General features: G+C 43.2%; 1 protein-coding gene and 1 pseudogene across 1 annotated transcript; both read left to right on the top strand.

The window, feature by feature from the left end:
* The first annotated feature begins 2428 nt into the window (after positions 1-2428).
* Positions 2429-3340, top strand: LOC149632472 (uncharacterized). The gene has a single exon (XM_089851131.1). It carries the CDS (start codon positions 2429-2431, stop codon positions 3338-3340), a length of 912 nt encoding a protein of 303 aa, XP_089707257.1.
* A 2438-nt stretch (positions 3341-5778) lies between these two features.
* LOC149632471 (uncharacterized) lies at positions 5779-6471 on the top strand (annotated as a pseudogene).
* The last annotated feature ends 20071 nt before the right edge of the window (positions 6472-26542 follow it).

The following is a 26542-nucleotide window of genomic DNA, read 5'->3' as shown; positions in this document are numbered from 1 at the left end:
TTTTTGTGTTCCCTCTTCTCTTCAATGTCATTTGGACATCCATGGTTTTTAATTTTAAGGATTTCTGTTCAAATTCATTTACCTCCGTTGGTTCTGTGAGCAACGAAATTTGTTTGACCTGAGTGAAAATTTCATCTAAGTTATCTTTAGGCTTTTGCATATTTGGTTTGCTAAGTACGGTTACACATTCTTCATCCGTAATATTTTTCTCTAATTCACGTTCCGGATTTTCAGAGCTTCTTCCTTGAAATGTGTCCCCTCTTCCTTTAATGGTATTTTCGACAGCCGCGGTCTTTAATTTTGAGGATGCGTCTTTTACTTCGTTAACCATTGTTGGTTTGGTGGATGTTTCATTTAATTTAACTTGGTCGTTAGGCTTTTCCAGATGCGGTGATGTACATTCTTCATCTATACTATGCTTTTCCAATTCAGATACCGAGAATTCTTCGCTTATTCCGTGAAAGGTAATATTTCCTTGATTTCTACTAATCGCCACGTCAATTTCTTGGTTTAAAAAATCATTTTTTTTTCTTATGTTTTGTCTGTAGTTCTTTGAGTTTGAAGTGCTCAGTTTTGTCTTCAAAAATTTCATTCTCATTTTGCGTAGCTTTTTTCACAGATAAGATGTGATGACAACGACGGGAATTACAAGAGCACTTATTTTCATCTATTTGCACTATGGAGTATTTAGAGGTTATTTTCTTGCAGTGTTGATTTTCAACAACATGTACATTATGGTAGGGATCAAAGCCAACGTGCTTATTTTTCGTAACCTCTTTCAAACTGCCCTTATTATCATTATCATTTTTGAGGTTGTAAGTAAAGTTTCCTCGTTTCACATTCTGAACTATTTCATGCGGATTTCCAAATTCTACACCAGGCAAAGCTAGTTCCAATTTTGATTTTATTTTCTTATCGTTCGAATTTTGATACATAATGTTAAATTCCCTTAATATGCTGATTTGTATGAGATATAAAGATAAAATTAATTCATCTGGTTTCAAATCGTGCACAACGTTTTTATCGGTAAGTTGTTTGCTATAAGAAGGGCTTATGTCAGTGTTTGATGACACATCGTTAATATACTTTGGGCCTAACCTAATATTTTTGATAGAAAAGTGGCAATTTCTCGATATGGCATCAATAACTTTCTTCTCATTGTATGTATTTATTGGAATAGTCCTCCCGTATTTACCAAAATTAAGTAAAGGAAAAACATAATGTTTCCAAAAAAACATTTCTGTATTTGGACTTACATTTTCGTGCAAGAGAAATAAAACGGGAAATTTTGTCTTCTCTGGTATTTCTGAGTTTGTTAGTCCAATCACAGACACATGAAATCCAGCAACCTGAAAAGTAGTATTGTATGATAGCTCGGTTTTTGTACTTTTATTTCTTGAGGACGATTTCAAGACTCTGTTACCTAGGGATAGTGCTTCGGGTGCACCGCAAATAATATATACCTCTTTATCTACCATGAATCTAATTGATAATGGACCCTTTTTCAACATACCTATGTTTTTGAAAAAACCTGGATTAAGTTTCCAATCGAAGACCGCATTATGTGAAGAAATGTTTTTGGGAATCTGTTCTTCATTATTGATTTTTTCGACACCAATGCGTTCTGTGCAATGTACAATGCCATCCGAAGTTTCGTTTAAGGACTTCAATTTCTTGTTTAATGCCAATGTACCAGTTGATTTTGGTTTAATGTTAAATCGCACAGCATTTTTGGATTTCGATTGCAATACTTTGTTTTTGCCCTGGTAATGAATTACCACTGCAATTTTTGCAGAATCACTGCTCTTACGCAAGTAATATGTTATTTTTTTAAAATCATTTGTCACCTTAAGTGAATTACCAAGTCTTAGGTAACGGTATGTGTCAGACTATGGTGCAATCTAAATGCCGGACTCGATATTTAATAGATGGCCTTACGGTCTCTAGTTTAGAATATATTTTTATGTTTTTTTCTCTCTTGCAACTTTTAGTTTTACTTCGAGTTAGCCATTAAAAGTTTCTTTATTACACTACGCTCCCGCTCGCCTTCTTTTTAAGCTAAGCAAAATCTAACAGGTTATGGGTCCAAAACGCGACTTCATACGCATTTAAGAGAAGAAAAATAAAGACGAAGAAGAATAGTACGCTTGACTTATTGAGAAGAATTAAGAAGAAGGAAAATAAAGAATCAAGAAGACGATATCAAGTATTGTGACAAGGCTTAATATTTTTTGACGACGTATATATTATTGCATGGTTATAAACCGCCCGAGACGCAGAGCGAAAAATGGCCACACAAGGCGACGAATTTAAAATTACTAGGCTATCAGCCGAAAAGAGTAACTATCATTCATGGTCCATTAGGACAAAAGCCGCGTTGATTAGCTAGAGCATTTGGGAAGCTATAGACCCTGGTTTCGGCCCTGCAATGACGAATGCAGAAAGGAAGATAAACGAGAAGGTTTTATCATTTCTCTATCTCGTGGTTGAAGACAACTTTCTAGACGATATTGGCAATCACCAAAGAGCTAAAGACGCGTGGCAAACCTTAAGCGACATGCACACCAAATATGGCCTACTTCATATTTTGCAATTATTGCGTGATTTATTTAATGTAAATAAAGGAAAGGACGAGAAAATGCAAACTTATCTAGGAAGAATAATTGAGCTTCACAGGAAACTAGACGCCTGCGGCTATGGGTTTCAAGATAAAGAATTGGCACTGATAATGTTTATGGGTTTACCAAAGAGCTACGAACATATTATTCTCAATCTGGAGCATGATGTTAACGCAATATCCACACAGCTCGTGAAAGCACGACTCGCAGTAGAAGAGAAGCGACAAGACCGAAGAGATGAAGAAGAAGAATCAGAGAGGCAAACATCCAATGAAGATTTGGGATTAGGCAAGGCGTTAGTTATCAGAAGCAAGGGTAGAGATGACGGAAAAGGCTACTATAAAGGAAGAAAACCCAGGATCGACTGGAAGAACGACCAAAGGGGAACAGAAGGCCCAAGGACTACTCCCTTTAACTCTCGCCATGTCACATGTTTTTGCTGTGGAAAATACGGACATATTGCAAATGAATGCCCTGACAAGGACCAAGCTACAGGTGCGAACCCTAAGACGAAGAAGAGCACAGCGAAGAAAGCTCAGTTATGTAATGATGATGTAATCTTGCACAAAGCCCTGTATTTAGGTGAAAAGACGGATGAAGAGCCAAACTATAACTCATGGTTTCTGGATAGCGGTGCAACCGATCACATGTCCTCGTGTAAAGCAAGAATGACTGACTACCGTGAAGAAAAGGCAACCGTTGAAGTGCAAACAAAGACGTAATTTGTGTCGAAGGAAAAGGAAAAATGAGGTTCCATCCCCATTCCGAGACAAACAAATACAGCATAGAACTAAGAGATGTTCTGTACGTACCCGACCTAGACGGTAACCTATTGTCAGTTGGTCGCATTGAAGAGATGGGATACTCAGTCGTTTTTAAAGAAGGAACGGCCAAGATCATCGAGCCAGACGGCGAAGTCATACTAACGGCCAAATGTCATGGAAGATTGTACAAAATTCAAGATCAAGTCAGAAATGTAGCAAAAGTAGCTAAATTGGCCAATGGAGAACTCTGGCATCGAAGATTAGGACATCTGAACAAGGAAGCACTAAATCACTTATTAAAGGAAGAAGCTACAATAGAAACAGAAGGAAGTACAGATGCAAACTGTGAAACCTGCATGTTAGAGAAAATAAGACGTAAACCCTTCCCTAAAGGCCAAGCCACAAGAGCCAAAAGACCATTAGAACTAATTCACTCAGATGTTGTTGGAAAAGTCGCACCAACATCAAAGGGAGGCTCGAATTACATGGTAACATTCATCGACGACTTTACGCGACACACAGCCGTCTTCTTTATGAAAAAGAAAAGCCAAGTTCTGAAAAAATTTCTCGAACTCCGTCGAAGAGTAGAAAACTCTTCACAACTAACGATCGAAAAACTTCGCACCGATAATGGTGAATACATTAGCAACCATTTTGACGACTATTTAGCCGAACATGGCATCACTCGGCAACTAACCATACCTGGTACGCCGCAACAAAACGGTGTAGCAGAGAGAGCTAACCAGACGTTAATGGACGCTGCCAGATGCATGTTGATTGAATCAGGACTCCCAAGACAATTTTGGGCTGACGCCGTAAATACAGCTTGTTACATTCGTAATCCTTGTCCAACGAAATCACTTGGGAATGACATACCAGAAGAACTGTGGACTGGTGAGAAAGTCGATCTCAGTCATTTGATACCATTTGGTTGCCGTGTCTGGTCCGTCAAAAGCAAGTTGATCAAACGTACAAAACTAAACCCAAAAGGTGAAGAAACCGTCTTCATCGGTTATCCAGAAAGAGTAAAGGGATACAAACTTTGGAACTTTCAGACGAATAAAATCTTTGTAAGCAAAGATGTCGTAGTGGAAGAAAATGTTTACCCGCTGCGGAAAAAAGACGATTGGTCGAAGAAGCCACTAGATGAAGTTACTGAAACAACCGCACTAGAACAAGGGGAAGACATCTCGTTTTCGTTTGTACAAGATCCTCATGTAGAAGAAGACCTGCCCAGTAGGAGCGATGACTCAGAAACCGACGATGAAATCGTAACAAACGTTGAAGGAACAACCAAAACAAGAATGAAACAGTCAATCCCACTTATGGACATTCCAGTGAGAGTAACGACACGTGACACCTCAACGAAAACAAGCAAACTTCAAAAGCAAGAAACCGTACCTACTAGACGCTCAGAACGAATCGCAGAAAGAAGAGCAATAGCAGAAGCGCAATCCATCACTCCGAAAATTATGATTGTCACCGATCGGAAAGAACACTCTAGCAACAGCATTCAGGAACCTGATCCTGCAACTGTGATTAAGAAGCCATGACTAGAAATGACGCAAGTGATTGGAAAGAAGCCATGACAGAAGAAATGAAGAATTTGGAAGAAAATTAAACATGGATTTTAGTACCAAGACCAACGAACAGACGAGTCATCACTTCACGATGGATATTCAAGAAGAAATTTAAGAAAACCGGCGAATTAGAAAGGTACAAGGCCCGGTTAGTTGCGAGAGGATATGATCAAATATACGGCATCGACTACAATGACACTTATTCACCAGTACCAAGATTGAAGTCTTTGAGACTAATGTTGGCCCTAGCGGCTGAATGGGATTGGACCGTCAGACAATTGGATATCACAGCAGCATATCTTCATGGAAGCCTAACTGAAGATATTTTCATGGAGCAGCCGGAATTGTTTAAAGAGAAGGGAAAAGAAGATTGGGTATGCCACCTGAAAAGAAGTATCTATGGAGTCAAACAATCAGGACGCCAGTGGAATGAATGTTTGGACAGTTTTTTGAAATCCATTGATCTCAAACGCTCTAACGCGGATCCTTGCATCTACTACAACTTGGAGAAAGGCATTATAATTGGAGTATACATTGATGACACCTTGGTGATCGCGCAAAACGCGGACGTAGCCGAAAGTTTTGTTGAAGCAGCGAAGAACAGAGAGAGACGAAGAACAGAGAAGTAGACGAAGCAAGTCAAATTCTGTCTATAAGCATTTAGAAGGACGACGATGGTTCGATTGCTTTAAGCCAAACTGCTTACGTGGAAGAGATATTGGCGACTTTCGGTATGAGCGATTGCAAGGGGGTAAGAACTCCTTTGGATCCTGAGGAGTGAAACTACACAAAACGTCAGACGAAGAATGGATAGAAATGGAAGCTGCGAGCAAACATATCCCCTACAGACAAGCGATAGGTAGTTTGCTCTACCTGTCTGGATCCACCAGACCGGATATCGCATACGCTGTCACTTACCTAAGCCAATTTAATGAACGTCTAACTGATGAACATTGGCGTAGCGTTAAACACGTATTACGTTATCCACAGCAAACGAAGGATTACAAGTTAATCTACAGAAAAGGCTCCGGGCGAATTACAGCCTATTCAGACGCGGATTGGGGTAGAGACCACGTGGATCGGAAGTCATACAGCGGCTATGTATTTCAAATGGGAAACGGTGCTGTATCATGGTGTAAAAAGAAGCAGGCTACCACAGCATTATCTACAGTAGAAGCTGAATATCTAGGCATGTGTGCCACAGCCAAAGAAGCAATGTGGTTCAAAAACCTTTTGACAGAGATAGGACTTCACGATCGCACCAACGAGCCGTTTCAAATCAATGTAACAAACCAAGGAGCAATATGCTTAGCGAAGAACAAAATGACTTCTGAACGAAGCAAGCATATAGATTTGAGATATTACTTCTTATGCCAACAGGTAGACGAAGGCAGAATTTCATTTCAGTATGTGCCCTCGGACGAAAATCTAGCCGACATGTTAACCAAGCCTTTGGGTGCACAACACGTAACGGAACATTGCCAAAAACTAAGTCTAAAGAGCAAATAACGAGCCCGTCAAGGGGAAGTGTCAGACTATGGTGCAATCTAAATGCCGATGAGAGTAACGTCGATGAGCGGAGCCAAGTACATCGTCGTTTTCACTGATGATTAATCCCGGTGGAGTGAAGTCAGTTTTTTAAAACACAAGAGCGAAGTGTTGAAAGCCTTCAAAGAATTCAAGCATCGAGCTGAAGTGGAAACCGGGAGAAAAATCAAAACCTTGCAGTCCGACAACGGAAACGAATACTGCAACAATGAATTCGACAGATTCCTGAAAGACTCTGGCATAAAACGAAGACTCACCGTACCATACACCCCGGAACAGAATGGCATTGCTGAAAGAAAGAACAGAACACTCCTGGATATGGCCCGATGTATGATGATACAAGCGCAAATTCCACCATCATTCTGGGCAGAAGCGATGGCCACGACCAATTTCATTCGAAACCGTTGTCCTTCCCGGAGCATAAATGGAGAAGTACCATTTACCAGATGGACCGGAAAGAAGCCATCCCTGCAACATTTGAAGATTTTCGGCGACAAAGCTCTGCTGTTGGACGAAAATAAAAGAAAGGGGAAGTTTGTAGCCAGGTGCAAAGAATGCGTTTTCATCGACTATTCTCAAGTCTCGAAGGCCTATCGACTCTGGGTTCTGTCCGAGAAGCAAATTTACCGAAGTCGAAATGTCAAGTTCCTGGGAGAACTTAATAAACAAGGCGGATATGATGATATCGTCACTCCAGAAGTCAACCTGAAATACGGAAGCAAAGCTAAAGGCCGGCCACTACACACGCTGCAAAACAGTCAGGCAGAGAAGAATTCAAAGAAGTCAAAAAGGAGTTCAAAGATGAAATCCCGGAAGAATCTAATGCCCAGGAAAACGAGGATGACTTCGAAGAACCCTCAGAAACCCTCGTTCTGAAGAAAGGTCCTGGAAAACCGAAGAAAATAGGAACTGGAGTACCCGGACGACCGAAGAAATAGTTCAACATGATTCCGAGTGTCTCAGAAGAGTCTACTGAAGAGGCTACTGACGAGCAAGAAACCTTGTCCGATGAGTCAGCAAACCTTGCCATCTTATCAGAACCTTTGACCATGAAGCAAGCCCTGTCTTCTCCGTACGCAAACGATTGGAGGAAAGCATTAACGGAAGAATTCGTTTCGCTTATCAAGTGCGAAACCTGGGACATCGTTGACTGTCTGGAAAACCAGAAGGTCCTTGGAAATCGTCTCGTCTTCCGATCGAAGTACTTACCCAGCGGGGAAGTAGAGAAAAGGAAAGCCAGGCTCGTAGCAAAAGGTTTTGCTAAGAGACCAGGGATCGACTACCAAGAGACGTTCGCACCCGTCATTAGATCCAGCTCGATAAGACTGCTTATGGCCCTTGCTGTGGAAATCGGTTTGGAAGTCCACCAAATGGATGTCGTCACGGCCTATCTTAATGGCGAACTCGAGGCGGAAATATATATGGTCGTCCCAGAAGGATTAACAGAATCTCTCGAAGAAATCGTCAAGTCAAGCCGGTTCGACAAGTCAATCATTGCCAGAGCAAAGAAATGGACCTGGGACCTGGAAGAAGAGGGACATAAAGTCTGTCGTATCAAGAAATCCCTGTAGGGCCTAAAACAATCGGGCCGTCATAGGTACAAGAAGTAACATCAAAGACTTTCGGAGATTGGAATGACACCATTGAAGAGCGACCCCTGCTTATACGTTTTAAGAGTCGCGGAAGATGTTATGATCATTAAAGTCTACGTCGACGATCTGATCCTTGCAAGCAACAACCCGGATTGGATGACTGATGTAAAGCTTGAACTTGGGAGAAAATTCGATATGAAGGACCTGGGGCCAATCCATCACTGTCTTGGAATGGAATTTCACCAAGATCGAAAACAAAATACCATCGGATTTCCCAAGCGAAATATGCAGAAACGGTCCTGAAACGTTTCAACATGCAAGACTCTAAAGCAATAGCGACTCCAATGGATGCCAACAACAAGTTGCAAAATCCACAACACCCAGTAGCAGAAGACAACAGTTGTATTCCGTATCAATCTCTGGTCGGATCTCTCATGTACCTGGTAGTGTCATCACGACCGGATATGGCGTATTCAGTCAGCGCATTGAGCCAGTTCAATACAAATTATGACGAAACTCATTGGATTGCCGGGAAAAGAGTTCTAAGATACCTGAAGGGAACTCTTCATCATGGGTTGCTTTATCGGAAGACCGGATTGCCAATCCAGGGTTTCGTTGACGCAGACTATGGAGGCTGTCCGAAAGATAGGAAGTCATATACTGGATATGTCTTCAAACTAGCCGGCGCTGCAGTATCCTGGGAAGCACGGAAACAGCGAACCGTTGCCTTGTCCAGTACAGAAGCAGAATATATGGCAATGTCCGACGCAAACAAAGAAGCCATATATCTCAAAGGACTTCTCAACGAACTTGGAGTACCAGTTCAGGCGATCGAGCTGTACAACGACAACCAGGGTGCCCAGAAACTCGTTCAGAATCCTGTTTTCCATGCCAGAACCAAGCACATTGATATCCGGCACCACTTCATTCGAGACACCCACGACCAGGGCCATATAGCCTTGCGGTATCTACCAACAGAGGAAATGCCAGCGGACATCTGTACAAAGAGCCTGTTCCGTCCGAAGCACCTCTTCTGCGTCAAAGCCCTGGGACTGGAAATACTTTAATAACCACCTGGATTGAAGATTGAAACCACCGATCTTAAGAGGGACTGTTGGAAATTAGAGATAATAACGGTTGTTTTTTTTTCAATATCCAGATTTTTTTATATACCTCTGTTTTTTATGCATCGCGGTCATTCTTGTAACCCTTTTTTATCGCGATGCCTTTAACTATATAACCGGATAACATTCTGATAACGTTTGTCAGTTGTCAATGTTCAGTCACTAGCGTTCCCGGAAATTAACATTACTGTTTTAATTAAATTAATAAAGAGTTTGTAACCAGTTAGTCCCAGAGTCGTTCTTGCGTCAAACAACAACAGAATTCTCATTCGATCTAAGCCAAAGTTGAGGCGCCCCAATCGACCGAACTCACGCACTTTGGGCGGTTTTCGAAAAGCTGCACTTAACGCTTGTAACCGATTTGCTTTAAAAGCGAAGGTATACAGAGTCGGAAATAATTGAGACCAAAATTAATTGTCAAAATTCGATCTCGTTTATTATTAACCAGGTTCTGGTTAGGTTAGTTTACATTGAAAAATATTTGATTTATGGGTTAGTGAGCGCGTTAGTAAAGTTTGATTATGCTATATTTACAAATGAGAAATACTTAAACAGGGAAGCGCCAGTAGGGATGTCCGTTCTAAAGAAATATAACACTTACAGAATTTAGAGCCATTGGAAACTGTGTCGGTGGTCTTGTACGGTACGCGACTAGAATGAGAGCGCGGGAATTTCCTATTATACTATAACTGAACCGTTAGAGGGTCGGTAAGGCGACCGTCTACTTCTGCCGGCAACAGATCTTAGTCACTCGGGTGTCGTATAGGAGTCCCACTGACTAACTTCCTGACTGGAGTACCTCGGACTAACACACTAACCACTTGTTCCCTCGGCTATGCAGGCTATATATACTATCCCCTTATCTCTAGTTCGACCTATCTAGACCAGGGGGCGCTCAAGTAGTGCAATAGAGCTCCCCCTAGCTAGAGACTCTATCTTATTAGGATGGATATAGGCCTAGGGTCAAGTTGTATATACTTTGGTGCCTGAATTGGTAAGTCTATATGTTTTGATGTTGTTTGTGTAGGCCCAAATGTAGCGTTCCGCTACACCCCCCCACACATTAAAGAAGGACATCCTATCCTACTGGCGCTCTTCGACTTAATATGGGTGATAAAAATGTCTTCCTGAAGGAAGATATACCTTTTTTTCTATCGATCCTCCTCCTGTACGGGCAGTCCCGTACGTGGTGCGGGCACCCACAGCGATAACATACCAACCCACCCGCGGTAGTGCGGGGGGTCAAATAGGCGGTTAAGTTCATGGGCATTGCCGGGGTAGGCAATAAGGCCTGGCCTTGGCCCGCAGGAGGAGGAGGCGTCGGTAGCAAGGCAACAGTAGATGTTGATTGAGATGGAGGAACCGGTGGCGCCAGCCGTCGCAGGAGTGCCCCCCGGGAAATACCCCTAGGAGGCACTCCTACAAGGGTTGGCCCACTACCAGGACGGTGGCGCTGGTAGGCCTCACCCACGGAGATTCCTCTGCCCGCCAACGAACGATGGCTGGTCACCAGTGGCAGACGCTGTGGGCTCTCCTGCCCAGCCGGCGATGGATCTCGTCTGGTAGGTGGTACTATGGGAGCAGGGACCCCAGTCAAGTCATCGTTGGCGATGGGAAGAGGTAACGGTGGTGATATCGATTGGTTTCTAGGATGACGGTTTGATGAAAAGCGGCGTTGTCCCACCCGGACGGCCTCAATACCGGCCGACGGGAAGGCGGTAACCGCGACGTCTCGAGTTGAAACTTCCGGTCGCGCCACAACTGTAAGGATTTCTGTAGCGACGGAAACGGGTCCGTCTTCTATTTCTTCATCATCATGGAGATGCAGTACGTCCTAGAAACGGATAAAACTTAGAATAAATAAAGCGCAATCTACCGAGCCATCCTGGTTATTTCCCAGGGCGGAGCGTAGATCACTCGTTTCGAATAGTCGAAATCCTCAACGGCTAGGTGAGGGTTCGGGTGGAGACGCAAATACTTCGCCACGTCGTTTCGTGATCGTAGCTTGATCTGGTGAGGCTGAGGGGCGTAGTAATACGTATCACGCTCCGGGCCACCAGGCTGAACTATCCGCCGCTGCACGACTTCTCGGATGAAACCATGCCGAAATGGTCGTATGGTTCGAGCGGTAAGAAGAGGATATTGGGTGTCGTATAGGAGTCCCACTGACTAACTTCCTGACTGGAGTACCTCGGACTAACACACTAACTACTTGTTCCCTCGGCTATGCAGGCTATATATACTATCCCCTTATCTCTAGTTCGACCTATCTAGACCAGGGGGCGCTCAAGTAGTGCAATAGAGCTCCCCCTAGTTAGAGACTCTATCTTATTAGGATGGATATAGGCCTAGGGTCAAGTTGTATATACTTTGGTGCCTGAATTGGTAAGTCTATATGTTTTGATGTTGTTTGTGTAGGCCCAAATGTAGCGTTCCGCTACACGCTGTTCAATGTTAAATTATCTCCGATCATCATTATAAAAATATTTAAGGGATACATTACCATTCAATTCTCTATATTTAGTTGGTATATCCTAACCAAACCTACATAACCTTTCTTCTTTAACTGTTTATATTTTCAATTTGAGATAAATAACCTAAAATAGTTTGACCTAATCATCAATTGCCTGGCTTATTTTAGCCCAGATGAAGAAAACCCAATCCAGGCTTCAAGTTAATGTTGGGAACAATATTTTGGAAAAGGCAAAATAATTCTGCGGAAGTATCTAATTGTAATCATCAATATTTTGGAAAAGGCATCAAATTATTCTATAAGTAATATAACTGAACTGTACGAAACAGTGACGTGTTCACCTAACCTAGCACAAGAGAGAATAATGAAATTATAATTTTGCGAAACTAAATGCCAATTATGAACGTCAATTACGCAACTTATGTGAAAGTTTATAGCAAAAATTAATTTTAAATTGTGAATTACTTCATTATTGTTGATGAGGAGGGTACGCGCCCTAGCACCGATGCCAAAGGCATATTGTGCATCCTCGTAATCAGGCCTTGAATAGGCCTGTAGCTGCAGCGTAGCGAAGAATTCGCTCCACCGTGAGAGAGGAGACCCTCGAGGGTTCCAGGGTGTGTGAATCAAAATATTCTAATCTAAGCGAGGCGAAGTAGTCGCACTCGCAAAGTACGTGGGCGGATGTTTCTTCCTTCTCCTGACACGACCTACAGAGAGGGTCGTCGGCAAAACCCATCAGATGGAGGTGCCTATTAAGCCGGCAATGCCCGGTCAAAAGACCGGTGGCCAGCCTAATATCCCATCTGCCGAGCGAAATTAGGTCCCTAGCGCGAGACCTGCAGGGACCATCGACAAACAACTTTGTCTGTCTCTGGCCCTCCATGCTGTGCCAGAGCTGATTTTGTATGACAGTCAACCTGTCATGCAGACACCGTTTGACGTGCCTGTAGGGGATGGGGACGGCCGGCTCCGGCCCCAAGAGCTTGGCCTCCGCACCCCTTTTCGCAAATCTATCGGCTTGCTCATTGCCATAATATCCGCTATGCCCTGGCACCCAGTACAGCAGAACCCTGTTGCAGGATGCCAGTCGCGCTAGCAGGTCGAGGCAGCTACGCACCAGTTGAGAAGTAATCTGACACTGGTTCAGAGCGTTCAGGGCAGCCTGACTGTCAGAATAAATTCTCACAGTCCGTCCGGTACACCCTTTGTTAATACAGTAATCTGCGCAATAACAGATCGCGGCAATTTCAGCCTGGAACACACTGGCGAAGGTGCCCAGGCAAGCAGAAAAGCCGACCCTTGTGGTTTGACAGTAATAGCCGGCGCCAGCGCCGGAATCAGTCTTGGAGCCATCGGTGAACCAAATGGTTTCACCCCCAGTGCCAAGAGGCAGCAGGTTAGTCCACTCTGCCCGACTGGGGAAGTGGATGCTAAATGGCTTAGTGAAATCAAAACTGGTAACGGTTTTGTCAGAGCACATCGTAAGCGACGGCTCAAGTGCGGCGTACTCCCGAAAGAGCTTCGTATGGCTGTAATCCCAAAGTCTTGGAACCCAACAGCCACTAATGTTGAGCCTGTAGGCTCCCATGACAGCCTCCTCCTCAATGAAGAGATGAAGAGGAAGCATGTCAAGGAGCACCTCCAGGGAAGCAGTTGGGGTCGATCTCATGGCCCCCGTAACACCAATGCAGGCAAGCCTTTGAAGCTTGCGCAGGGCAGCCTGCACCGTCTTAAGCCGGACCCTTGTCCACCAGACAAGTGCCCCGTAAGATAGTATGGGTCTGATGATAAGTCACCCCCAGGTATTTCACCTCGGAGGACTTTGTCAGGACCTGGCCAAAGAAAGAGATATCATTGAACAGATCCTTAGTATTCTTCCTCGTAAAAGGAACAAGGACAGTTTTATCAGGATTAACGGTGAGGTTAACCGCCTGACACCATTGCTCCACGCTAGAGAGAGCAGATCTCATAAGCGCGGTGACAGTATCCGGGAACTTCCCCGTAAAGACTATCGCTACATCGTCCGCATACCCGAAGCAGCAACAGCCCCCAGCACCCCCGAGCCTCCCCAGGAGTTCATCCACCACCAGGCACCACAACAGGGGGGAGAGCACTCCACCCTGAGGGCAGCCCCTGCTGGTAGTCACCCCTAGAGAGTCCCCAAGGAGGGACGCCGACACCTCGCGGTCGGTAAGCATGGACTTGATCCAGCGGCCAAGAGTGGCGCTGATGCCAAATCTCTCAACAGCTTCAGTAATAACCGAGCTAGAGACCTTGTCAAAGGCCCCCTCGATATCGAGGAAGACAGCCAGTGAAATCTCCTGAAACTCGAATGCCCTATCCAGGCAATTCGTAAGGCCGTGAAGGGCCGTCTCAGTGGATTTGCCTTTTTGGTAGGCAAATTGTGAAGAAGAGAGAGGAGTTACCGAAAGTACCTCGTCTCTGATGTACCTGTCCACCAACTTCTCCAGAATTTTGAGGAAGAAGGAGGTCAGGCATATGGGTCTAAATGCTTTCGCCTCGAGATAGGAAGCCTTCCCGGGCTTGGGAATAAAGATGACCCTAGAGCGTTTCCAGTCACGAGGTATGTGACCGAGAGCAATGCAAAGTCTGTAGATCTTGCATAGCGGAGAGGCGATGTGGTCTAAGCCCTCCTGCAAAAGCAGAGGGAAGACCCCATCGGGTCCCGGAGACTTGTAGGGCTCAAAACAGTTGACAGCCCACCGAAGCTTGGGAATCGTGACAACCTGTCTGGCTACAAGCCAGTCTTCCCTCTTAGCCCTGTGCAGGACAGGGTAGAGAGAGTCAAGGTTTGTTGGATTGATAAAAGTAGAATCAGGAAAATGGACCTCCAGCATGTGCTTGAGAGTCTCAGCCCCAGATTTAGTGTACACACCCTCCCGTAGCTTAATAGCATTAAGTCGGTGTGTGCTATCGTGCGCTAGAATCTTCATGACCCTAGCCGTGGCAGGGACATTGGAGATTTGCTCACAGAAGGTCCACCAGGAGTCCTTCTTAGCAGCTCTAATGGCCCTGTTGTAGGTGTTAAGGGACTGCCTGTATCCAGCCCAGTCACCCGTGCGCTTGGCTTTGTTAAAGAGCCTGCGCGTGTATTTACGAAGCCGGCTGAGATCCGCGTTCCACCAAGAGACAAGCCTCGAGCGGTTGACGGTCTTAAGTGGGCAGTTCCGGTGGAACGACTCCATGATGGAGCACTGTAAATCACCAGCAGCCCGATCAAGATCCTTAGGTGAAGTAAGTTTAAGAGTGTGAGCCCCTCCGTAGCGTAGGATTAGGTCTTCCCTATAGCCGGCCCAATTAGTCCGTTTTGGGTTGCGTATCTCCGTCCCCGCCGGGACAGAAGTAATCGCGACAGTAAAGCAGATGTGCCTATGATCCGACAGAGACGGTTCATTTGACACATGCCAGTTAGACACGGAAGACACGAGGTTTTCTGTGGCTAGCGTGAGGTCAATGACCTCCCTTCTATTAGAAGTAACAAAAGTAGGTTCATTGTTTTGATTAAGAATATAGAGTTTACAGCCAACTAAATATTCTAGTAAATCATCACCCCTCTTGTTGCAGTCAGAGCTGCCCCACGTGATGTGATGAGCATTGGCATCGCAGCCAATGATTAGTTTGTCCCCTCTCTTTTCACATTGATTGACCAAATTGATCACCTCAATTGTCGGGAGAGAGTCCGCGTCGTGGGCAAAGTATGCGGAGGCAGCCGTGATAGTCAACTTGGCATGCCCAGTGGCCAGGACTAGATTCACGGCCGCCGTGTCCTGGGACGTGTACAGCGGTAGAGAGATACAACAAAGATCCCTCCGAACCAAAATACACGCCCTAGGTCTAGCAGCTGTTTGGTCATAAAATAGTGACCCCGCCGCGTCAAGACCGAGGATTTTGCCATGGCAAATCCACGGTTCTTGTATGAGGGCCAGATCAAGACCCTCTATAGCAAACCTCCTGCAGAGTACCGCAGAGGCCGCCTTACTATGGTGCAAATTGATTTGAATTGCACGTAGCGTCCCCATGGTCCCTAAGAGAGGGGTTCAGAAGGGACCTAGCTACACCTCATCGGTCCCGAGAGGGCTAATGGCACCTCCCCCCCGACAGGCGAGTTCCCAGTCCCAAGATCCTCCCCCTCACCAGGACCACTAGAACGCTCATCGGCTGAACCCCGAAGGGTCCCATCCGATTCTTCCAGTAGGGTGGACTCATCCATGGAAGAACAGACTTCCGAATGAGCCACCCCCCCTCCCCCTCTGTGCCTAGAGCGACACCAGAGAGCTCCTCCGCGAGATCCCCCATCTCGCTAGTCCCACCCGCCGCCGCAGACTCGGCTACAGTGGTTTTAGTGGTTTCCGTGTTCTGAAGGAGTTTGAAGGAACCCTTGTCCACTCCAGTAAAGCCCACGAAACCAGCATTCTTAATGAGCAGTACCCAGTACCGTACGGCCCTGTCCACGTACGTCCGGATACATTTCCAGCGTTCAGTGGCAAAACCTGCATTAAGGGCCTTTAGGCGCCGAAACAGCACCGCCGGCTCCTTGGTGATCTGGTCCTTGGTGCGGAACATTACCTTAAACGGCTTAGGGAGTTCGCTAGCTCTCATTACTGAGAGCACCGCATCCCCCACCACCGAGTAGGCTAAGTTGTCCTTCAACCATTGCCCAGTGAACGAATCCTCACAGGAGTATACTAGGGCCCCGGTCGTCAGGCTAAAGTTCGCAAGGCGCGGTAGAGGGCTCCCCGGAGGTATCCCATCTAGCGCCCTTAGAATCGCCTTCTGAATTGGGCCCACGTCTTCCTCCGTGATGACCGCCGTCGGATAGCCTTTTTTGACAATGGCCATCTTTTCTGAGCTGGCGGCGTCACTATAGGACTTAGCCTTTTTCGACGCCGCCTGCGAGGTACTTGGTGAGGGAGTCGAATCCTCCGCTCTGGGCCTCTTCATTGGGTTGTCACGAGCCATCGCACCCCCAGCGGGGGTGGAGACCGTTTCAGACCCCGATTTGACCTTTTGCCGAGCAATCCGTCGTTTGAGACGACGACGCACGGTACGTTTCGAGGGCTTGCCAGACACACGCACCGATAAATCGGCACGAGTATCGCTGGATACAAGCCCTTGTAAAGTGGTATCAGTGTGGGTTCTGCCTTGAGCAGACCCCTGCACCGTTGGTTTGGTGGTGTTAGAGTTGTTTTTAATAGATTTATCCATGGGAATCCCACGAGTAAGGGGGCAAGTAAAAGGTCACCACCCGGTAGTCCCCCACCCGGGTGGAAGGCTAGATACAACGGGGTGTCGCCCGGTGCCCCGAGGGGATCGTTAGCGATACCGTAGTTTTACTTCCCCAGTACCATGCAGCCCTCGGCACGATGCCTCAACACCTTGGCTTGGGAAGGGCGCGTATCCGCTTAGCCCACACAACGTAGTGGTTAACCAGCTCTCACCACCGAGGAGGTGTGATACTCCGCATCGATGAGGACCCAAGCTAGCGTGTGTGAAGTTAAAAACGCGAGCGGGAGGCCAAAGCAAGGGGGGGAAAAAGATACACCCCATCTAGCTTGCGTCCCCAACTTCGAGAGCCAATTACTTACAAGTAGTGCAATAGAGCTCCCCCTAGTTAGAGACTCTATCTTATTAGGATGGATATAGGCCTAGGGTCAAGTTGTATATACTTTGGTGCCTGAATTGGTAAGTCTATATGTTTTGATGTTGTTTGTGTAGGCCCAAATGTAGCGTTCCGCTACACGCTGTTCAATGTTAAATTATCTCCGATCATCATTATAAAAATATTTAAGGGATACATTACCATTCAATTCTCTATATTTAGTTGGTATATCCTAACCAAACCTACATAACCTTTCTTCTTTAACTGTTTATATTTTCAATTTGAGATAAATAACCTAAAATAGTTTGACCTAATCATCAATTGCCTGGCTTATTTTAGCCCAGATGAAGAAAACCCAATCCAGGCTTCAAGTTAATGTTGGGAACAATATTTTGGAAAAGGCAAAATAATTCTGCGGAAGTATCTAATTGTAATCATCAATATTTTGGAAAAGGCATCAAATTATTCTATAAGTAATATAACTGAACTGTACGAAACAGTGACGTGTTCACCTAACCTAGCACAAGAGAGAATAATGAAATTATAATTTTGCGAAACTAAATGCCAATTATGAACGTCAATTACGCAACTTATGTGAAAGTTTATAGCAAAAATTAATTTTAAATTGTGAATTACTTCATTAAATACACTAAATGGAAGTTATTTTAAATCGACCTTCTACGTAAATCACAGTGATTTGAAACCCGTCATTCCGCTAGTTTTGTATTTTATTTGGTGAATTTCGATCCAATGGGAATTCGGCTCATTGGGAGGATACCTGTAAATCGGTCACGTCTGTTGGTGACGGTTGATTGGGATGCGGTCAAATGGGTCACAAGTCTCTTATTAGGCGTGGCGAATGTATTTAGTTTCCCAGTCATAAATTCTTTAAAGTAACTTGAAACACCAATCTCACATAATTGATTTTTTTAAGTCCTCCATACAATATTTATTCGGCTAAACAATTCCTATAATCCCATAATCCCAAGGCACTTAGTGTGATTAGTTAAAAACCTAAAATCACAGATTTATTCCATTGCGTAAAAATTTTAATTAGCTCAGTTTATGCAACTATAAACAAATTTTCAACTGGCTGTAACGTTTGTGTGACTTTCTAGGGGAGTGACATTGGGTAAATCACGAATGATCGACCAAATAGTGATGCTTTTGAATCGTCAACCGACTACTAGAGATGTTAAATCTTAAATGAATTGGACATTGCCGCCTCTATTGTATAAGGCCCGAGCGGGCGATATTTCCCCCTCCTCAAAATATGACATTTTAATTCTAAACTTTCTGCCGCGAGAGGCGCTCGTTTTGACAGAATGTGACGTCATAATTCTTTGAATTTTAAACCTCAGGCTTTTCGCGCAGCTTCGATGCCAGGGGAGGGTAGGGGTTATAGTCTGGAGCTTGTTGGGTCTGGGGACGGCAGCTCCAAGTCGGTTCGCTACCGTTCTTCAATTCATTAATGTTCTAGAGAGTAACATGCATATTTTGTTGCCTTATTTCTGTCATCCATTACAGTACAATTGTGGCAATATAAAATTTCCAAAGATATTTTTAGAAAAGTTTATTTGACCTCTTTAAATAATTATGCTAAAGATATAACTGACCAGTACTGAGCTTTTAAGAAACTAAATTCAAAATCGTTATGTAGAAAAATAATCAAAGTTTAAAATTGTTACTCTTATAAAACCAAAAAAAATATTTTAAAGCTCCTCTGTTTATATTTCGTTTTCCAATTGCTAGAGAAGATAAGTCAAATAACTTAGGTAATTCGTTATTTTTGCAAAGGAACCATTACAAGACTGAATTTACGCACCATTTAATTTTTGAACTTCTTTCAAAACGAGCTTCATCTATCGGAGAAGTGAGGTTTCCCCCCCCCCTCGGCGAATGTTCCCTACCTCGGTACCCGCCCGCTCGGGCCTACTACAATAGACTCGGCAATGCTATGGAAAATTCATAGTAAAGTAGTGACATTTTATCGCTAAATCCATTTGACTGCTCAGAGCAACTCGGATCGAGTGATAAAAGCGTTACTTAATAATAATAATAATAATAAACGGCTTTTTCTTAGGATCAACCTCTAAGTTTCATACTTATTTACAAAGGTGTCCTGCGTTGTTAATTATTTTAAAATTTAGATTTATTTCCTTCTTTTCATTATCTTTTAAAAATTCATCTAATTTGTTTTTAAATGGATTTACAGATCTTTCTAGTTTTATATCTCTCGGCAGGTTGCTCTAAAGTTTTAAACCCGCATGTTTATTATAATAATAATCTAAGCTTTTGTCTATGAAGGGATTTCCACACTACGACTGTGGCTTGTTTACAGGTGGATCCCATTACAATGCATAGGAGGGTGGTGGCTAGCCCCTATGCCACAGCTAACCTACAGCTCCCTATTCAAACTATTACTGTTAACCTCTGCAAGTTTTGATTGAAAGGAGAAACCGGGTAACCACCGCGGAGGAAAACTCCTTTTAACAAGCGGGGAGAGAACTTGCAGACTCTACGCAGAAGGATTTGTTCCCAGATTTTCACCAGGTGCCAAAGTCCGGGATCGAACCCGGGATCCTCTTGCTGCGAGGCGAAAGCACTAACCGCTACGCCACCCCACCACGCTTTTATTTCTGAATCTGGAAGGGAAATCTTCTGAGTAGAAATCAGTATCTGCGGTTCTCGTAGGAGTCGTAGCTCTGTGTCCTGTTTTCACTTGGAACCATTTTCGTACAAAATCTGGCAAGGAGTTAGCCTTTACTTTAGACATGAAAACTTCAGATTTTCGTTAAATCCCCAATCTCCTCTTGATATCACTCCGTAATATTTGCCTCTGACTGCACAATGTACTTTACCATTAGTTTCAAGAGACGCAGGGAAATACTCGTGCTATGGGTATGAAACGAGTAAAATGCATGGTGAAGTCAAAGATAAGAAATTTCGAGTTGGCCTTGGCTAAAGTACCACTAAATTACGCCATTTGATTTGGTTTCTTTGGTTGGCTGAAACTTTGGCTAATAATATCGCCAGACGGTTATTCTCAATTATTCGTAAACCCTAATAAAAGACTTATGTGCCATCCATGTAGAACGAAGTTAGAATCGCGTACTGTGAACACTGAAACCAGAAAAAATGCGATGCAACAAGAAAAGTTAAAGACACATTAACAATCTTTGCTAGCGTTTATTGCGCGATTGAGAGTATCAATTAAAACAACCTTTTATTTACTATTTTCAAACCTTGACGGTTTAGTTTCCGGCTGACCATGTAAATTAATGGTTTTTCAAAGTATTTGGTTGAACTTATGTGCATTTTATGTTAGTAATCGCGTTGGTCACTGCCGTTCATGCTTATATCAAGGCTTATCTGGGTTATTATCATTGATAGTTCGACGAATTTAGCTCCTTTACCAGCCCAAACATTGCACCTTTTCCCTCTTCGTTTTATCAATTCGCAAAGCGTGATCATCTCAGTGTCATTCTGGAAAAGTAAAATACGTTTAAGTAGTTAACGCGTATTGAAAGTTACAAAGCGATTAAAAGTATTTAAGGAGTTTCCGTCATTTCGAAGTTCGTTAAAGAATATAACTTATTGGTAGCAAAAGTTCGCCGTGTTGTCGTTGTAAAGCTACTTTTACCATAACTACATGACCTCTCGATTACATGCATTTTTCTATGTTAGTCACAGATTCAGAGGAATAGCTCTGTCACAAGTAGAATAATCTTACACCAAGTTCCTATGTAAGATTTTTTGCCGTAGCCTCTGGGTCTGAAAGTTCTGACGTTAAGCTTTTTAAAGTTCCCAACGGAGCTCGCGTGAATGGAGAGATAAATTTCTAAAATATCGGCCACGACCGAGAACGAGCTTTTGAAGCAGCGCTCCACAGCGGTGGAGAGTTAAGTAAAACAGGAGGGGTTCATTTTTTATCCGAGTAAGTTCAAGCATGGAGGGTTCATCCAAGGTGCGGTTTTTGCGTTTTTTATGGCAACGGTGTATCGTGTGGAGTGCAAACGTTTTTAAAGAAAGTCAACGGAATTATATTTTTTTGGCCTGGAAATACTCTGAGTTTGTTTTGAGAGCCTTTTATCCATTTCTAAATTAATACATTTACACCCGTTTCGTTATTCGTAACTTGCTCCGCCATAACGTAAACTCCGATCGTCTTATAAGATATCAGTCTCTCTATTGGCTGAGTAACTCACCACAAGCGGAATCAACCTCCAATCCAAAAATTGAAGTTTCGTACATTTTTTAAGGGAGGTGGAATTTTTTTAGTGAGACCCAGCTTTCCGCGACTGATGTTAGTTGGTGCCGAGAAAAAATGTTAGGAGACAAAAACTTTGGTTGTTCAACTACCATTTACTCTACAGTAACAGTGGCGGCGCTACATTAAGGCTAAGAAGGCTATAGCCTACCTCACAATTTGACAGGGGCCCCAAAATTGAGGAGAAGGGGGCCAAAAAACCTCAGAAAAATTAGCAATGAAGGGGGAAAAATTCGGTATTAAAAATATCTTCAAGGTTAAGCTGATATGTAGACTAGTAAACATTTATAAAATTCCGTTTCTAGAGGCGAATCGCCGCCTCCCTCTCCCACACTGTAAAGTCAGCTGACAGCTTTTACCCACAGTCAGTCTATGAGTCATTTTTAGACTGGAAATTTTTATTAGCATTGGCTACCCATAGGGTGAATGTCCAAGTTGTAAATAAGAGTAGAATTTTATCGCACATAAATCTGAACAAGCATAGTCTCTTACGCTTTGTAACGGAAGGGTCTCACAATTTAAAACGCTTGAATATGAGTAGCAAAAAACAATTATCTGATGCGCAAAAGCGTAAGCAAAAAGAGACAAGACAATCTGACATTGAGAAGCAAAACTGAATTGGGGACACTCGGTGAAAGCAGCAGTTCGTCCAGGACCCTTACTTGTGCAAGTGGGTCAAGTTCTCAACATGAAATTGAGAATAAATCTGATCTTCTGCTTGACCCGATAAATGCAACGCAGGATAACCCGAACAGTTCTACTGGTGAAAGTTGTAAAATTTGTGCCTTGACAACCGACACTATAACTTTACTAAAGCCTCCGCCTCCAGAGCAACACCAATTGTATTTCGCACCAGACATTAGTCTTGATAGGGATTCTCAGCCAGTTAAACCCATTTTGAAATCTTATCCAAAGACGTACCGAGGTTCTCAAAATCGAAGTTTCAGTTCTGCATGGTTACTTAAGTCTCCCATGTTAGAATATTCAGTGCAAAGATATAAGGCCTATTGTTTTTGCTGTAGGCATTTCTCAGTATCGAAAGCAAATTATTTTGTGGAAGGTTTTTTCGACTGGAAAAATGCAGCAGCAAAATTTAAAGATCATTTTGAAAAGGAAGGATCAACTCACCACACATGTTATCAAAAGTACATGAATTACCTGCAAACAAAAAAGAACGGAGCCAGCTCAATAATTTGTAAAATAAACAACCAGCAAAAAGAAAATATAATTAGAAATAGGGAAGTCTTGTCATACCACGTCGATGTAGTTTTACTCTGTGTTCAGCTCTCCGGGGTTATGATGAAAATGAAATGTGCGAAACCCGGGGTATTTTTATTAAGATCATAGAATTTTTAAAAAAAACATTGCCCAGATTTAAATTTAAAATCCTTAAGTATGTCTAACAATGCAAAATACTCTCACGGCACTATACAAAACGAAATTATAAACATCTGCGGAAATCTAATTCAAAAAATGATAGTAGATGAGATTAATAATTCTGGCGGGTACTTTTCAATAATAGGTGACGAGTCAAGAGATAAGGGTGGGACGGAGCAGTTAAGCTTGTGTCTTAGGTACCTTTGCAAAGAAGATGTTAAGGAAAGATTTTTCAGTTTCTCCGACTTGCACGTTTTTAATGCAGAGTCAATTAGTTCGGAGATTTTAAAAATAATATCGGAAAACGGATTAGATATAAGAAAATGCGTTTCTCAAAGCAACGACGGCGCTAGTGTTTTGTCTGGGGGAAAAAACGGTGTACAAAAATGCATTCAATCCGCAATTGAGGGACCTTGTCCATACGTACATTGTTACGCTCATAGATTAAATTTAGTTTTAGCAGATTCTTGTATGTCTATCGCTCGAGTAAGAGAACTGCTTGGCCTTTTACAGGCCATATACAACTTTCAGTGCAATTCCGTGCTCAGAAACGAATGTTTTGTAAATGCTCAGAAAGAACTAGGGCCATAAAGAGATTTTAAAAATACCGAAAAGTTTTGACATAAGGTGGTCTAGCAAAAAAAAGGAATACACTATTTTAGATCCAAATTAGGCTCAACCATTTTAGCCTTGGAAAACATTACAGAGATGCGAAAACCTGATGAAGCCGCTGAATGTCGGGGCTACATTTCACAACTGCTGAATTTCGATAATTATAATAAAAACATTTCGACTTGTTATTTTCACTCTTTTCTGAAACAGAACTATACAATATAATTTCTTTTCTATAAACTTTTTCTTTGAATAAAATTACGATATTTAATAAGAAGGGGATGGAAAGTTGGAAAAAACTACTAAGGGCCCTAAAATTACCTTCAGCCTACACTGAAAAAAATTCTGGCGCCGCCACTGCCAACTGGAGTTGGATGTCACATCGCGTCCAATCACCACGTTCTCGACACACAAAGGATTATACCGCTACAAGAGGCTAAGTTTTGGTGTCAGCTCAGCGGCAGAAATATTCCACCATGCCATTAGATGCTTAATCCAGGATATTGAAGGCACTCTTAACGTCTCTGACGACCTTCTTATTTTCGGGAGTTGTCATCAAACCCATGATGTTGCTCTTGAAACCGTCCTCGAACGGTTTGCAGAAAACACGCTCACCCTCAATCAGGCCAAATGTGCGTTCAGTCTATCCCGTTTGGAATATTATGGGCATGTGTTTACGAGCTCCGGTGTGAGCGTCAATCCAGAGAAAATTCGCACACTGCACAATCTTCCCACACCCACCTCTGCTCTCGAAGTTCGCAGTGTCCTGGGTCTAGCCACATACTGTGGACGATTTATCCCACACTTTTCGGATGTAACCGCACCGTTACGCTTGTTGACGAAAAGAAACACCCCTTGTAGCCCAGGACTTTTAGGGTTTGACCTAGAACATCTGAACATAAAGATGAAAATTGGTACACGTGTTGTTTTTTACCCAACAAAAAATATACTAAAAGTCCCCTGCTGTAGAGCGCGAGCTTTCGCCGCCATCTTGGAAAATGGCCGCCAGGAATGCCAGCTACAATGTACTCCACATTCTTCTTCAAAAATTATGAAAATTGGTGCACATTATTACTGAGACCACATGAGCATCATAGAAAAAATTTACAGCCCTGTGTTTGATAGTTTGGTCGCCATATTGGAAAATGGCCGCCGTGAATGCTAGGCACAGTATATTTCACCATGTTTTTGGAAAATTATGAAGATTGATAGATATTATAATCAGAGCTTTGTAAACCTCATAGTAAAATATTGAAGCCATTCATAAGATAGTTTGGCCGCTATGATGGAAAATGGCCGCTGGGAATGTCAGTTAGATACAGTATATTCTTCAAAAATTATGAAAATTGGTAATAATTATGTTGAAGACTGTCTAAACATCATTATTGAATTTTGAAGACGTGCTACTTATAGTTTGGGCGCCATCTTGGAAAATGACTGCTAGAAATACTAAATATATTTCAAACATATAAATCTTTTTGAAATTCCTAGATTGAGTAGATGATTTTCATTAACGTAATAAACACCAAAAAATAGCCATCTCCAAGTCGATATTATCGACGCCATCTTTAAAAATGGCCACTCGAAAATTAATACCCTAAATTCTGAGAGAAAGGAAAGTCGTTCAAAGCTGTATTTCTCAACTTGTTGATTAGGGTATACAATTTAATATGGGGGTTTATACATTCTCGTGTTGTTAAAGATTAGATTTAAGACAAATCTCTTACAGTTCGTTCATATTCATCTCGTCAGCCTGAATTTTTTTCACAATCATTGCATATCAGATGCCTTGATTAGGCGCAGCACCTAGCTGGGGCTCATCATATTCCAAATTGAACCTGCGGAAACGCCGTCAGGGCACACGGGATCGGCCAGCGGACCCGACAAACGAACCTTGGGCAGGTGACAGAAGCTGGACACCGTCAGCAGCGAGCCCAGTCAGAAGGTGGTCGGTGACAGGGAAGGATTAAGGTAGCAGGAGGCTCGAGGGGACGGAGGATTTCCCTCCAAGCATATCAGTGCCACACGACCGAAACAATGTATCCGCAACCCTCAGAGGGTTGCCAGTAGCGGGTTGAGCCAATTAAGGCAACATCTGGGCGGGGGCGAAGCAGCCGAGCAAAACTTTAAGCGAACTGGACAAAGAACGGTCTGAAACAAGGGCTAACCCAAGCAAGTCCCGAACCGGCACACCGAACTCCGGCCCCCTCCGCCACAAGAAGCCCTTTTGCTCTGATCCATCACAGCTAGTACAGCGACTATGTCCACGCAATGCTGAGCAAACTAATTCGGATCGTCTACATCCACAGTTCTTCACACAAGAGGTTCCGCAGTTACAGATAATGAGTATCAAACGTTGGTCTTGAATGGCGTGAATGGGACTAAGGATTCGGGATCGCGAACCCATCTCCATTCTTCGCGGTTTAAATCGTTTCCTAGCCATTGTAGTAGCGGAATGTCTTGGTTCTTTTGCTACACTATCACACCCAAATTGAAAAGTTTTCAGTCTTAAATCTGAAATCAAAACAAAACCAAGAAGAGAATCTCAAATCGAGACATTTGAGAAACAAATGGTTCAGAGAACAACTCTTTCATTTACATGCTGTAACTGGATGTGGTTATGATAAGGCGCGGTTTAAAGTAATGACAGATAATCAACCTCTCACAAATACGTTGAGAGTTTTTGATGAAAATATTAAGTCAACAAGAGCTAGGAAACGATTTAATCCCGAACAGTGGGGATGGGGTCGCTATCGCTAAAGTCCCATTCACACCACTCTGATTCCTGCGTATAGCTTTGGTTTTTTTTTTGGATCAGATTTTAGGATAGTACTCTTTCAGTGACCATTTTTAAAGATGGGGTCGATAACTTAGACTTGGAAATAGTTATTTTTATGGTGTTTAATACGTTCATGAAAATCATCTACTAGGTAAATAAATATCGAAAAATTTATATATCAG

This window comes from Phalangium opilio, unplaced genomic scaffold (assembly GCF_054372755.1).
Source record: "Phalangium opilio isolate 3A_F unplaced genomic scaffold, DU_Popi_V2 ptg000100l_1, whole genome shotgun sequence".
Classification (NCBI taxonomy): domain Eukaryota; kingdom Metazoa; phylum Arthropoda; class Arachnida; order Opiliones; family Phalangiidae; genus Phalangium; species Phalangium opilio.
Note: the sequence above shows the minus strand (reverse complement) of the source record. Positions and strands in the feature narration are given on the sequence as shown.